The sequence below is a fragment of the Protobothrops mucrosquamatus genome, unplaced genomic scaffold (assembly GCF_001527695.2).
Source record: "Protobothrops mucrosquamatus isolate PMUCROS unplaced genomic scaffold, P.Mucros_1.0 scaffold991, whole genome shotgun sequence".
NCBI classification, from domain to species: Eukaryota; Metazoa; Chordata; class Lepidosauria; order Squamata; family Viperidae; genus Protobothrops; species Protobothrops mucrosquamatus.
In genome coordinates this window covers 232,488-246,432 of record NW_015387230.1, presented here as the reverse complement: position 1 = coordinate 246,432, position 13,945 = coordinate 232,488, and the positions used below count along the sequence as shown (strand labels likewise).

At 38.5% G+C, this 13,945-nt stretch overlaps 1 protein-coding gene across 1 annotated transcript in view; it reads left to right on the top strand.

The window, feature by feature from the left end:
* Positions 1-13,945, top strand: part of MED23 (mediator complex subunit 23) — a 53,517-nt gene that overhangs the window by 14,740 nt on the left and 24,832 nt on the right. Inside the window, exons 8-11 of the mRNA XM_015819802.1 lie at positions 884-953; positions 4,251-4,363; positions 6,618-6,713; positions 7,373-7,390. Coding sequence (XP_015675288.1) covers positions 884-953; positions 4,251-4,363; positions 6,618-6,713; positions 7,373-7,390 — 297 coding nt within the window. The remainder of the gene's footprint in view (positions 1-883; positions 954-4,250; positions 4,364-6,617; positions 6,714-7,372; positions 7,391-13,945) is intronic.

The following is a 13,945-nucleotide window of genomic DNA, read 5'->3' as shown; positions in this document are numbered from 1 at the left end:
ATATATATAACTCTTCTCCGGTTATTGGTTTTTCCTTAGGTTGTTGCATATATTTTGGAAAGGAATGCATGCTTATTGCCTGCTTACTTTGCCGTCACAGAAATCCGAAAGTTGTATCCTGAAGGAAAACTTCCTCACTGGGTAAGATTTGATGTTTAAAAATAAAAAAAATAAATTCAATTTTGGACCTTACGAAGTCAGGCACGATAAATTGGCAGTTTAACAAATTTGATAGATAGACAGACCAATATTTTTTTTAAGTTGTTATTACATAAAGAAAAAATTAATAGAAATAAAAGTTTAAAAGAATATAAAAATAGATAATACAGATAAAAGAGCAGGTTTGGTGTAGTGGTTAAGGCGTCAGGCTAAAAACTGGGAGACCATGAATTCTAGTTCTGCCTTGGGCACAAAGCCACTGTTATGGTAGTCACGGTTAGGCAGAGCTCCAGAGAGTTCTTTATTTTTCTTGGGAATGGTTAAACAAATAAGGCATCCTGTAAATTATATCATTTGCACCTTCTATATTAGGGGTGTCAAACTGCTGGCCCATGGGTCGGACGCATCAAGAAACTACGCCCACCCCATTGCCCGCAATGGGGGGAAAATTCCGATACGTCCCACAACATCATGTGACGTCGCGAGTTTGACATGTCTGTTCTATATCATTTGCATTTCTTATGTCATTTGCAGAACGCTGTTATGCAAACTGTGTAAATTGTTAGAAATTACTTAGTTTGCATAATGAGGCACATAAGTGCACACAAGTTCATAGCACTGGAGTTTTCACGGTACTTTCAAGTTGTGATTTCTGGGTTTTGAATTAATCTGCAATTTGTAACTAGCGTTTAAATCATGTTTTCCTATTTTATATGTTTTTTAGTTGTTAGGTAACCTTGTATCAGATTTTGTGGATTCCTTCAGGCCTACAGCAAGAATAAATTCCATCTGTGGTAAGCATTTTCTGTGTATGTAGCAACTGAAGGATTAGCTCTCTCTAGCCTATGAAGTTTGAAGGCATTTGGTATGTCTATTACTAATAGTTACCGTTGGTTCCTGAGCTCCAATCTATTACTTGGTATCAAACAAAACAGGCTACAGATTTGTACATCAGACTAAACATGATAGGTTTGCAAAGACTAATTTATTGCATTTCTATCCCTCTTTTTTTGAGAGAGAGAGAGCTCAAAGTAGTTCATATAAGGGTTTCTTTGCATGTTATCCCCAAACAACTGCCCTATAAAATAAACTGCCCTAAGAAAGAGTGACTGGCCCCTGGTGTATTCAAGCTGGTGCTTATGACCTATAAAATCCTTCACGGCTTAGGTCCTGGTTATCTGTAGGATTCTTTTTATTGTTTCTGCCAAGCCAGTAAGATCAAGATGAACTTACATCAGGTGTGAAGGTTGTCATCTAGTGGAACCTAGGAAATATGCTTTCTTAGTGGCTGTCCTGTGGAACAGCATTCTTCCTGAGACCTGCATGGCCCACACCTTATTGGACTTTCACAAAGCTGTAAAAAGCTGGCTCCTTTTCGGGGGGGCTAGGCAGGGAATGTTGATTTACTCCCTAATGCATCTTTTTGTTTTATCTTTGGGAGTACACCTGTGTTAATTACCTTTCTCTGATGCATATCAGTTATTGTGGTTGATTTTGTCCTCTATTTTGTTTTTATTTTTATATGAACTACTTTGAGTTCTCAAAAGAAAAGTCCTTATATTAGTTATTTCAACTCTGTTACCGTGTTTCCCCCAAAATAAGACTCGGTCTTATATATTTTTTTGGCTCCAAAAGATGCGTTAGGGCTTATTTTCAGAGAAGCACGGTATCAGGGTGATCAGCCTGGCCAGGCTTCCCACCCTCCTGGCGCATGCACAAGAGGTGGCAAGTGCGCGAGGATCTATGGAGTCTGGCAGCAGCCGGAGCCCGCTGGCCCTTTGACCAGTACACTCTAGGGCTGCGCAGCCAGTGCAGTGCAGGTGAGTTGATTACCTGTCCAAGCAACAGATGGAGGCAGAAGCACAGGGGGGAGGCAGGCGATCCCAATGCGCAGCAGCACTGGCAGCTGGCAGAGGCAAAAGCATGGGGGGGGAGGCAGGCGATCCTGCTGCCTTCCCCCCTTGCCTCTGCCTCTGCTTGTTGCCGGTGCCGCCGCGCATTGGGATCACTTGCGTCCCCCGTCCCTCTGCCTCCACCTGCTGCTGGTAGTGCCACACATCGGGATTGCCTGCCTCCCCCCCTGCGCCTCTACTTGGAGGACCGACCCGGTGGTCGCAGTGCTAAGACTCACTTGCGCGGGCTGCGTCTGTTGCCAAATGCCATCGGCCCCCACGCACTCGCCACCTCCTGTGCTGGCCACGCCCCCCCCAGGCTGATGATGATCTTAACTGGGGCTTATTTAGGAGGTAGGGCTTTTATAAGGAGCATGCTAAAAAATCAGGCTAGGGCTTATTTTCTGGTTGCGTCTGCCTGCATTTGTACTATTAATTGAATCAGTGTACAAATTAGGAAGGGAGGGAGGGACAAAGAAAACCTTTGCAAAGGGGCAGGATTCAACGGTTAGGTCCAACTCTCATGACCAGGATAATATAGATACCATTTATAAATATTAGATTTATTTATTTATTTATTTATTTATTAAATTTATATACCGCCCTATCTCCCTTACGGGACTCAGGGCGGTGAACAGGCGATACTAAAAACCACAATAATAAATAAATAGATCTTTGGATTACTTTTGTCTGTAAAATGAGAATCCCTAATAATAACTTGTATATAATAATAAGACTGAATGCACAGAAAACAAAGCATGAATATTGAAATAATGTAATAATACAAGCAGAATGCTGGCAAAGAAAAGCATGGCCGTGGTGGCTGCAGTGGTGAGAATGCAGTATTGCAGGCTAATTCTGCTGACTGCCAGCAGTTCGATCCTCTACGGCTCAAGGTTGACTCAGCCCTCCATCTTTCCGAGGTTGGTAAAATGAGGACCCAGACTCTGTAAACCACCTAGAGAATGTGGTAAAGCACTATGAATCAGTATATAAGTCTAAGTGCTATTGCTATTACTATTAGTATGGTCAATTTCTAAAAAAGAGTCAGAGAAAAGTGGATAAAGATAAAACCTGGCAATTGCTTACCACTGGAACACTAAAATTAAAAAAAAAATCAAAAGGGTTGGTTTTGGCTGTTCCAAAGCAAACTATTCGAGCTAATGCAATCAAGGCCACAATTGGAAAAAAAATCATCAAATGATTCAAAGTACAGATTGTGCAAAGAAACAGAAGAAATAGTAGATCATCTATGCAGCTCATACAAGATGGTACAAACTGATTCTAACCAATGACCCAGCGTAGTTGCAAAATGACTCACTGGAACAGCTACAAAAATTATCATGTGCCAGTAATGAAAAACTGAAAAACATAGAGTTGAAAAAAGTAGTAAAAAATGAGCTGGTTAAAATATTGTAGGATTTTCGAATACAAATTGATTGAAGTCTTGGCACATAACATAGCAGATTTAACTGTGGTTGAAAAGAAGGAAGTATTATGTGGCTTATTTGCCTGGCCCAGTTTCTGGCATGCCGCAGCCCAGTGCCGGTCCACGGACTGAGGGTTGGGGACTCCTGGAATAGTTGACCAATTGAGAAGCTCACAAAATATCAAGATCTGAAAATTGAAATTGAAAGATTATGGCATAAACTAGCCATCATGGTCCCAGTGGTTATCAGCTCACTGGGTGCAATACCAAAATTTTGTGAATGGCAGTTAGAAAATCTCATGACTGGGAGCTGCACAGAGTTCAATATAAGATGGACAAATATATAAATGTGTTATATAATCTTCACATTGATAATATTTCCAACTGTCCATTACAAAAGACCACACTGCTTAGATCTGCATATATGCTATGCTGATATATTGCAACGTAAGTTCTGGGGATGTGTATGAAGGTCAATGCCAGCTAAAGAACTGACCGCTGTGATTTAATATTGTTGTGTCTAATAACAGTAAAAAATAATAACTGAAAAGTTGAAATTTGCTATTCATATAACTCAGGATAACCTGATTATCCAAAATATCTGAAAATGGGACTTGTTAATATTTAAAATATTTACAGAATGTAATCTGTACCCATCTGTAGGAAGTTTTGCATATTTATAAAAAAAGCTGAGTAACAATATCCCAATTACGGTAATAATTACATTCAGGGAATAATATGCTTTGTGATTTTCTCTCTTTGGTGTCCAGGACGATGTAGTCTTCTTCCTGTAGTGAACAATTCTGGTGCTATTTGCAATTCATGGAAACTGGACCCGACAACACTTCGTTTTCCACTGAAAGGCCTTTTGCCCTATGATAAGGTATATGTGCATGTGACCTTTGTGAATGCTTTGAAATATAATAGAATAAATAAGCATATTAATCATATTTCAAAAATTCAGTGAAAATTGAGGTTTAGCTTATTAATTGAATGCTTATAAAAAACATTAAACAGATGTGTATGTGGGGGATTTTTGGGCGGGGAGATACCCCAAACATTGCACTAATCTTGAAAAAGGTTTCCTTCCTTCCTTCCTTCCTTCTTTCTTTCTTTCCTTCCTTCCTTCCTTCCTTCCTTCCTTCCTTCCTTCCTTCCTTCCTTCCTTCCTTCCTTCCTTCCTTCCTTCCTTCCTCCCTCCCTCCCTCCCTCCCTCTCTCTCTCTCTCTCTCTCTCTCTTTCTCTCTCTCTTTCTCTGTCTCTCTCTTCTCTCTTACCTACGTACCTACGTATCAGGAAAGTAAAATAAAGTACCTTACTAGCCTTAAAGTAACCCCTGAAAAGATTTTGGCAGCAACAAGATGTCTCAAGAGATCCCTTTAAATTTATTCAAAGCAAAGCAAACTGTTTTTAAAAAGATTCTTCTCAAAATCCAAACATTCAGGACCAGATTTGGGCACAGCATAAAACATGCATGCTCTACATGCAGTACCTCTTCCAATATTATTTGATTGATTTGAACTATGGCCCAACAAGTTTTAGGCACCTTATAATAAGTAACAAAACAATTATTCCAAACCACAGAAATATAAAACATAAAATGTCTGCGAGAAACAGAGTGTAGCAACAATATTTTTTTTAAAATACCCTAAAATGTTATTAATGAGGAAATGATGCATTTCCATTAGATTCCAGAGCTAATAGAAAGAAATCCAAATAAAATACCAACTGCCTTCATTCTGTTTCCTTAATAAGCAGCTATAGCAGCATCTAATTACACCTGCATCTTGAGTGAGTCCTGCTTTTATACCAATTAAAGCTCTGGGGATAAATTTACACCTTTCTTTTGACTATGATTCCTTGCTGCTAATTTTCCAAACATAAAATGCTTGGAAAATAAAAGCCATAAAGAGGGTGAAATCATTTTGATTATGAACTTCTTGTCCACTAGGGTTAGCCTCAGTGAAAATGAAGGAGGTCTCTTTTTTTCAGGTTTTAAAAGCAGCTGAATAAATGAGTTCCTGCAGCTGTTTCAAAAACTGTCCCCAGTAATTTGTACATTGCCAAAAAGTTCCAGCGGAACTGGCCGCCAAGCAGAGTGGCTCTGTGCCTGGAGGCAACTGGGAACAGCTTCTGAAGCAGCCATATGAGCCTGGCAGACCTCATAACCATTTTAATGATTTGCATAAGCCTAATTTCCCTTTCTGTAGATAGATGATTTTGCCAGATGCTGCCTAATATTTGAAACAGATCACTCCTATTATCTAAACAAATGAAGCCTGAAATAAGAATCCGGCAGAAAAAGCACTCGAGATAAAAGAGACAATTGGACATAAATCTGAGTTAATGCTTTCTTTCGGCATTTCGCAATCTTTTTAGGCCTGGGCACCCGTTACACGCTTCCACATAGAATAGGCTGGACGTTTTTCTTGAAAAAGCATCTAAAGCAGTGGTTCTCAACCTGTGGGTCGGGACCCCATTTGGGGTCGATCGACCATTTCATGGGGGTCGCCAAGCAAGGCTGTCCGCCATTTTTTTTGTCCGCCATTTTTTTCCCCTTTTCCGGCGGGTGCTGGGCCACCTGGTGGTCAGCCTGCTCCGTCTCTGCCGCTTGCCAGCTATGCCTCGGCCGGCGCAGGGGGCGGAACCACGCATGCGCGGCGCTCCCAGGCAGGGAAAGTCCTTGACTTATGACCGGTTTGGTAGTCCTCGGCTTGCGACCGGTTTAGTCCTCGACTTATGACCGGTTTAGTCCTCGACTTACGACCGGTTGGGGTCGCGGCATTAAAAAGGTTGAGAACCACTGATCTAAAGCCTTGTGTAAGATTTCTATCAATCCCACCCAACAATTTCAGTTTGCTTAACAGAGAGTTCTTAACGCGCAAATGCCCAGATATTGCAAGAGCAAACAATCTTAGGATACATCAGCCCAGTGTATATACTGTGTCCTCTGTGTGTGTGTCTGTTTTTACTTGAAGGATTTGCAGAGGCTATCTGGGAGAATCACAGTGTGTAAGCGCTCGTGGGTGTCACATTGCCAAATGCTGCTTTGTGTGGACAGTGCATTTGATTTCAGCTTTCAAATTTATTTTGTGCCAATAGGTTGGGATTTGTTTGCTTTTATTCTTGTTTTCAAGGATCTGTTTGAGCCTCAGACTGCCTTGTTGCGGTATGTGTTGGAGCAGCCCTATTCCCGAGATATGGTCTGCAATATGCTAGGCCTAAACAAGCAGGTACTGTATTGTGCTGTAATGGCTTTTCCTTTGCGTAGAACCTGCACTTTTCTTTTCTCTTTTCTTTGCTGTAGCTAACTAAGCAAAACAGTTGAGGATCAGATCATATTTTTTTTCCCCCTTCAGTACTATTGCATTAGGTTAATTGGGCACGATTATTTCTCTTACTTACCTATTGCTTTAAAAGACTTCTAAATTGAAAGATAATTTTTTTTGTTTTTGTTTTTTTTAAAAAAAGGATATCTTTGGCATTGCTTTTTTCCCCTATAAGGCCAGCCTCAAATATACCCTGGACAGATTTTGTTCTACAGCAGGCATCTTCTCATTTAATATTGATGGACTGACTGACTGATTGACTGAAAGGTGGTGGTGGTGATAGATGTATTGCTTAGCTGAATAGTCGGTAGAATTTGTCTGTTGAATGCCTTGGCATGTTTTCATTGCCTCTGATGGTAATGAATAGTCTACTGTTAATTGATACTATTTTATTTCAATTTTTGTGCTTCTTTTTTTTTTTTTTTGCCTGACCATGTGGGTGGGCTTGGTCTGATTTGGGGTAACTTGAGGCTGGCCTCATAGTCACTGTTTTGTCTTTTCTTTTTTTCTTCCTTTATTTTTGTTCTGTCCTGTCTTGTCCTGCCCATCCTCCAATGCTCTAGACCTTGAACATTGCTCAGGTATGTTCACAACCTTACTGTTGTATTGTGACTAACGATACGCTGGCTGCTTTCTAGCCACTGATTCCAGTTCGAGAATACGCATCTGGCCAGGGCTTGAAATTGGTGGGATTTTCACATGCAATGATAATAAGAACCGCTTCCTCTGCAAATTGGAGGTTTCGAGGTTACCAGAGGATATACATAGCCAGTTCAGTATCTGGATAAGATTTATCCATTACTGCCCAATCCTTCCAGCGTTATTTTTGTTCAGACTATAAAATGTCTTTTAAAAAAAACAACCCAAAAAACAAAGTTGCTACGAAAAGACCTAAAGAAAATTCCCTTTGTTGAATTTAACACTACGTAAGATTTGTCAATAAAAATTCAACTTGACTAGGAAAGGTCATGCTCAGCCTCTGTAATAAACGCGCTCACCAGAAGCTCCAAATGGGCTGAACCAGGTGGTGGAAGAAAAAAAAAAGGAGGAGGAAAATTTTGAAAAAATTTGCAACTTTTACCTGCTGTATATGCTTGCCTGATTGCACACTCAAATATTGGCAATTTTAGTCCGTTTCTAATCTAACTTTAAAGTTTGATGACAGTGTTTGCAATACCATAGTGAAGGTTGTGTCAGTGTTTTCATTTTGGGGGGGGGAAAAACATGTTTATTTCATGGATTGTGCTTGACCATAACATTTGCTTGAAAATAAAACATTGCTACAGTAAATAAATAAATCCCCACTTCCACAAACTTCGAAGCACTTCCACATGTTATTTTGCAAAGCCTTCCACATTATAGCCGAACGATTAAATACTTTGGCCGTAATGAAGGATCTGAGTTGTAGAGTGCTGATTGTGGCAGATTGAGCTGTTGGAACACAACAATCTCTTTCCCATAGATGGCACAAAGAAAGACCTACTTCCATGTGACATGTTCTTTCCTGTATCACGGCTACACAACTGCCCAATTCAGTGAACTCCCTGTGCATTTCAAAATGGCACTGCACTGTAAATTCCTTGGGTGTTTAGAGGTTTCGTTGTATGACAGTATGTCAAAATTTTGTAGTATGGCAAATGTGTCCATTTTTCAATTCACTTTTGACAAGGGGACATGCAGTGTCGGTAAACCCATAGTTGTTAAGAGGCAGGTGCATTCTTCATGCAAATCTTCATATCTTAGAGATATGTTGGTCAATCTATTGTTATTTTCTGAAGGCATCCCTCTTCTTAAGAAAAAAACATCATAAAGTGCTTTACAAAAATTACTACAGCAACACAATTACAATTAATTGCTACTCTCCCCTCCGCATTACCTGAATAGGAAACTGATGTTGGGTCTTTTGGTATTTATATATGCTATTATTCTATATGCTTTTTAGGAGATTTGCATTCCGTAAAGCATATATGCATAACAGACACACTCGTTACATAAAATAGTAATTGATCTATAGGGGTTCCCAGAGTAGAGTTCATCATATTACTTTTAAACTGTGTACCTAGCTTTGTTTGATATCTGTGGAACATCTCAATCATCCAGGTCATGGCTGTCCCAAAGGTGCTTTTCAAAAGGCAATTGGGCTTTCTTGTTTTTATTTTTTCCTGGAACATGTTTCATTTCTCGTCCAAGAAGCTTCTTAGGTGAGAAGCGAAATGTCTTCAAAGGAAAAAAAAAGTCTTCAAAGAAAAAAAACCTCCAAGAAAGTCCAGATGCTTTTCGAAAAGTATTTTTGGAACTAACTTTGTTAGCTTTTCTTAAGCTGTATTCTTGCACTTTAACTTTCTCTCTGTTAAAGAGCTTCCTACAGGAAGGATTTTCTGATATGATAAACACAAAAATTACCATTAAAATCCTGAGTTTTCCATATATGGAGTTAAAGCAGTATTCTTTCCTTTCCCATCTCACCTCATTCAAACCAGATTAAGTCCTTAAAGAGACACAACTTTCTTCCTTGAAAGGGAGGCAAATGTATGAAAAAATATTGAGCTCCAAATGTTTAAACAAGATACTGTCTGTAATTCCATTCTGCTACGTTTATAGACCCCTCTCTACTGTCTCCCTCAAATCTTCTTTCACCTTTACAGTATATGTATGCTTTTAAATTAAGAATGAAGATTTTGTGGGTTAAATTCTTCAAAACTCCATGATACTAGCTTGAGTATAGAAATTTAATAGTTGTTGCCTAATGCGTTGCGAGTTATGAAACACTGAGACTTGTCATTTAATCTCAATTTTCTGAGAGCAAACAGTTATCGTCAAGCAACAAACCTGGAATTAATGGTTTTTTGATGGAAATGCTGACAAACTCTGAGTTGTAGGTGTGCTGCCATAATAACAACAGTCTGTGAATTTCTTGTTCATTTGTCAGTGGAAAGCATGGAAGGATCGTGTGTGACATTTCTTGATGGGAATTCAGATGTTGATGCTGAAAATTCCATCAGATTATACAAACCAGTGGTTGGTAGATAACCTACTTGGAAACGGGGGGATATTGAGATCTCTTTGGTACTTTAGACTTAGAAGTGCACCAGAATTACATTCATTTGATATTGCACATTGCTAACAGATCATTAAATTGAAATACACAAAAATATGAGCTTATCTGCTCACACTGCTTCATGTGCCAAGTGTGGTTTTCCCCTGCAGATAAAGGTTCCAGTGATACGAAGTTAAATCTGGTACGGCCTACCCTTGTGATCTGTCTTCCTTGATTTATTTGGGAACAGATTCTGTGGATAAGATGAGCAGTGTAAAGCATTATTACAAAAGGATTGTTGGTTATTTATTTCATATAATAATCCCAAGGCAACGAATATTTTTTTTCTGGCATTCTATTTCTGGCTTGCATTCCAATAATAATTCTGTCCTTTTATTTTATTTTTTTATTTACAAGGACAATCCCTTTCAGGTTAGAAAATTATTCTCAAATATATGTTTCTGTAATTAGATCACCAAAGTGGCTCTCTTCCTTATTTAGTTGAACTGAATAGGACAATGATGTTCTTTAACACCTCTTTTAAGAAGATGGGACATTGACTCTTAAGGGACACACTGTTTGAAAACTTTCCTCTGGTTTTTTTTTTTTTGTGTTCTTTTTTTTGTTTTGTTTTTTGAAGTTGAAAAGAAACAATTTGCTTCAAAGTTGTTTCTGCATATTTCTAGTCCAAACAGTAGCCCCAGATCTTATTCCACTTCAATTTTATTTATTGTGATTGTCATCATTTGTATACTGTCCTTTTTCCCAGAATAATATTTAAAAACACAATGCAAATATTACTCTAAATAGAACAAATATTAGCCTAAATAAATTAAAATACAAGAATTAAAGCCTATCCAGATGCTTGTGAAATTGCTCAGATAGTTGAGCATTCAGATTCTAGACTTCTTAATAGAAGAGAAGCTTACATAGTTCATTTTTTTTTAACAAGGTCTTCCTTTCTGCAGTCTTGATTTATAGATAAAAGGGTTACATCATCAGTCTTACTAACATCACCCCTTATTAGGGTTAGTTTAAAAATTATCTACTTTTCAGTCCCTATTTCCTTAAGCAAAATTTTTACCATGTTTAGATTTTTTTTTACAAAATCTTTTTAAGGTAATCAATTGTTTAGTTGATCATAAGATTTGGTGTTTGCTGCAGTTCATTATCTGGCTTCAACCCAAGGTTTATGAACTAAGAATTTAATTGGCCTTAATAATAATAATAGTAGTAGTAAAGTTGGAAGGGACCTTGGAGGTCATCTAGTCCAACCCCCTGCTCAGGCAGGAAACCCTATACCATTTTGGACAAATGGCTGTCCAGTCTCTTCTTAAAAACTTCCAGTGTTGGAGCATTCACCGCTTCTGGAGGCAGGTTGTTCCACTGGTTAATTGTTCTGTCAGGAAGTTTCTCCTTAGTTCTAGGTTGCTTCTCTCTTTGGTTAGTTTCCACCCGTTGCTTCTTGTCCTGCCTTCAGGCGCTTTGGAGAATAGCTTGACTCTCTCTTCTTTGTGGCAGCCCCTGAGATATTGGAACACTGCTATCATGTCCCCCCTCGTCCTTCTCTTCGTTAAACTAGACTACCCAATTCCAGCAGCCGTTCCTTATATGCTTTAGCCTCCAATCCCCTAATCATCTTAATGGATGTCAGACAAGGAAAAAGACATGAGCATTCTGTATTACATGCAGATTTGTAGTTTACAATGTTCAAAGTGGAATATGAAAACTATTCAGATCTGAACTTACAAATGAGAAATGTGCTGGAAAAGTGCAACAAGAATTTGGGAACTTGAAACTTGAGTAAATCGGTCAAATTATCACCCTTGTCTAAAAGTAAAAGATTATGAAAACTGGGCTTGCACCCATAGAAGTAATAGCCAGATTAAGGAATGTTTTGGTATGCTGACCTGTATAGGAACGCCCATTTTTGTCTGTGCTCAGTCTTTCTCCTAAGCTGCACATTAAAAATTAGATCTGCTAATGGCCTCAGCATAGGACTCTAAGTATTACTCTGAGGCGTAGTCCAAAGTGTCTATCTTGCATAGTTGTTCTGTATCTAGCACTGCTGAAATGTGTTATGGTACAGGTAAAATGTGTAAAGAACACAATATCTTTCACTCTTCTCTGAGGGGCATAGGCCTATTGCATTGTTTTCAAAAGACCATTTCTTTGTGGTCAATTCAAATTGAAACTGTGGCAATTTCATTTCTATTGGGGTTTTTTCCCCCCAATGGTTACTAAAACTATTTTTTTTAAAAAAAAAAATCTAAAATCAGTAGAAACTGGGCTTTGAATTATTCTTGATTGAGTTTCATATATCAAGCCTTATTTTTGTTATTCTTTTAAGAATGTTAACTTGCTATCATTACAGAAGATTTTTTTTAATTACCTGCTGATATTGATTTTAAGTAAAATGAATTTTACAAATCAGCTGAAGAGGTGTATGATCTCTATGTGCACAGGTTGTGCACTTCAGAGTGTCTCTTAGAACTAATAGATCCACTAAGGTTCCTCCATGTATTGATGTTGTTGCCCACTGAACCAGTTTTTACGCAAAATGTGAAAGAATAATGAAAAAAAATCATTTATTCTTGGTTTTATGCGACTTTCAAAAGAAAGAGGTTCAAGCTACAGGAATGAGAGTCCATATTCTGTACCTTGTACATGAGAATAGGTCTCTTGAATTCTAATGTTTACAAATAGCTTAATTGTCACGTAGTTTAAAATAGTTACATTTTTAGGAACTCTATATTTATACTTAAAAATGCTTGAAATTGAAAGAATTGAAGTCAGACAGCGAGGTATCATTTTCATTTGCTACCTAAGAAAAGGAAGTTTCTCTTAAAAGAACTGAATTATTTGATTGTAGTGGCTGGTTTCTGCACAAGAAAGCCACGTTAATCCTCTGACCGCAGAAGCTCCAGTAGGTTCATATGTAAACCTTCATAACTTCTGAATGGATTGGCACACTTGTTTATGAATTAATTTATAGAAGAACCCACCCATCATTACACAACAGACAGTCTAAACCAGAGGTAGGCAACCTTGGCTCTTTTATGACTCGTGGACTTCAACTCCCAGAATTCCTGCACTAGCCATGCCAAGGGGAAAGGGAGAGGTTTCCAAGCTGAGCCATGCTGGCTCAGGAATTCTGGGAGTTGAAGTCCACGAGTCATAAAAGAGCCAAGGTTGCCTACCCCTGGTCTAAACACTTCAGAATGTAGCAACACATAGCTTATCTGGATTTGGAAACTAAAAGTTGGGCCTGGTATAATACTAGGAGGTGAGAGTACTGGGAAATACCAGGGCTGTATGGTGGACTTGGAACTTAACACTCTTCCAGAAGAAGGCAAGGGCAGGCCACTTCCATACGATTACCAAGAAAATAGCATGGATATGTCCTGGAAATCAAACTGGTTGACTTCATAGTTTGGCACCTACAGCACAGAAGGAAATACGCTGACAAGCACTACTGATTTTTTGAAGAAAACATGAGGTCGAAATTGAAAACATTAAATTGAGAAGTATCTCAGTGATCGTGCCTGTTCTTTCTGTCAGGGGGTGAGAGTCAGATTTTGTGCTCTTAACACTTTGGCTTTGATCTTTTCTGTTCCCTTACTCTCAAAGCACTGAGAGTAATACATAATTTACAAGAACGAAATTCAGCAAATGCTAAGACCCCAACAGTTTTTTTTTTGTTTGTTTGTTAGTTAAACCTCTTTTCCCCATAGAACTACTGAGAACAACTGATATATCTGCTGCTTTGTGGGTTCCATTTCCTGGTCAAGTTATAGTATGGTGGAAGCCAAGAACTGGCTTTTATATTTTTTCCAAACTAAAAAAAAAAAAAAAATCATGAATTTTATTTTAACGATATATCCTGGCTTGATAATTACCACAACAACGTTGTATTTCTCCATATCAAATTATAGTGAATTTCAAGCCCTGAACACAGTAGTTTTGCATGCCGAATCATTAAATAGTTTGTAGTAGTGTCTGTTGCATTCTGCTCTGCTTCATAATTAGCTGCATTTGGGAAAAAAAAGTATTCTCAACTGGTGTTGATATTGCCCATTGTAAAATTGTAATGTGGTTG